Genomic DNA, 1352 nt, shown 5'->3' on the forward strand with positions numbered 1-1352 from the left:
ATTGGACTCCCATGTAGTCGACCATGGTTTGAGTCCCAGACCTGGTGACTTAAACTCATGCTGGATACTTGTGTGCATGCCCAAAATCCCAAGAGGAGACTGGAGGAGAAGGGATTGTGGTGCGGCCATCCCCTCTGTGAGGTGATTTTTCATCCTCCCTCTCTCTCCAGTGAACGCATGTGCCCTATAGCAAAAATCTCTCTGGAAAAAAAAAAAGTGTTATAGGTCACAGGTTTTCACCAGAGAGAGACAGGGGGAGGGAGGGAGAGGGAAAGTGAGAAAGCAAGCCGCCAGATCTGGGATTTTAACTGCGGTCCGCCATGCTGCAATCCCTTCTCTCTCTTCGGCCTTTGGGATTCTGGGCATGCGCACACAGGCCTGGGACGTTTCTCAAGCCCCAGGAACGAGATTGGCGCGGGGCAGTTAGCCTTGTGGGATCCAGCCTCCCTAACCACCAGGCTACAGAGCCGCTTGCCTTCTGGGCATTCCCTTGCAGCTTCTCTCTCTGCAGGGCTGGGACAGACCTGTCTGGGGCACCCTGAGCCTGCGTCGCGGTGGCGCCAGGCCCTGCCGGGCACTCACGTGGTAATCTTAAGGACATCCTTCATGCTGGTCAGAGGGTCCGAGTTGTCGGGACAGCGCAGGAGGCAGGGAGCGAAGATGATGGCCAGGGCTCCGGGTGACATACGGTTCACGTCCTCCAGCAGCGCCACCCTGCACGGCCACCAGCAGTTAGGGGGCGGCCATGGGAGAGAGGGGGAGGTCCCAGGGAACCCCAAGATGGGAGTTTCGAGGCCCGGGGCAGCTGCCAGGAAGGGCGAGGACACTCGCTTCCAGGACCTGGGTGGCCCCAGCCCCCTCCCAGGCTCCCAACATGGTCCGTATCCTACAGAATAGCAGCCCGGATTGCTTCTGCAAGAGTATCTAATGGGGACCCCAGACCCCACCGGAGGCACTTGCTTCACAAGGTGGAAGATGAGCCTCTCCAGGGAGTTGTGGTTGGCCTCGGGCAGGTGCTCCAGGACGGCATAAATGGCGGCCAGCTGCTCCTGCTTCTCCGGCAGCTCTGGGGGAGGCCAAGAGCGTCAGCGGAGGGACAAAACTGCAGAAGCACTTTTTCCCGACATGCTCCGGGGCACAGGGGCACACCCGCGCCACAGGGAGAGTCCTGGTCCCGAACTCTCCGATCACAAGGGACAAACGAGGCTGGGTTCTGAGATGCGCCTAAGAGCTCGATCCCTGTTTCAGGGGTCTCACAACCGGTTAGGGGGGTTCCTGCTGCAGAATCAGGGGCCATAGCCCCTCCCGCCGGCTCCCCGCGCATGCCCAATGCACTAGTTTTGGCCCCCCAC

The 1352-nt window shown here is 60.1% G+C and overlaps 1 protein-coding gene across 1 annotated transcript in view; it reads right to left on the bottom strand.

Annotated features, from left to right (window-relative positions):
* MYO9B (myosin IXB) overlaps positions 1 to 1352 on the bottom strand; it is an 88921-nt gene that overhangs the window by 4935 nt on the left and 82634 nt on the right. The window contains 2 exon segments of the mRNA XM_027771286.1: positions 583 to 714; positions 961 to 1079. Coding sequence (XP_027627087.1) covers positions 583 to 714; positions 961 to 1079 — 251 coding nt within the window.

The sequence above is a fragment of the Tupaia chinensis genome, unplaced genomic scaffold (genome assembly GCF_000334495.1).
Source record: "Tupaia chinensis unplaced genomic scaffold, TupChi_1.0 Scaffold000201_1, whole genome shotgun sequence".
In the NCBI taxonomy this organism is placed as follows: Eukaryota; Metazoa; Chordata; class Mammalia; order Scandentia; family Tupaiidae; genus Tupaia; species Tupaia belangeri.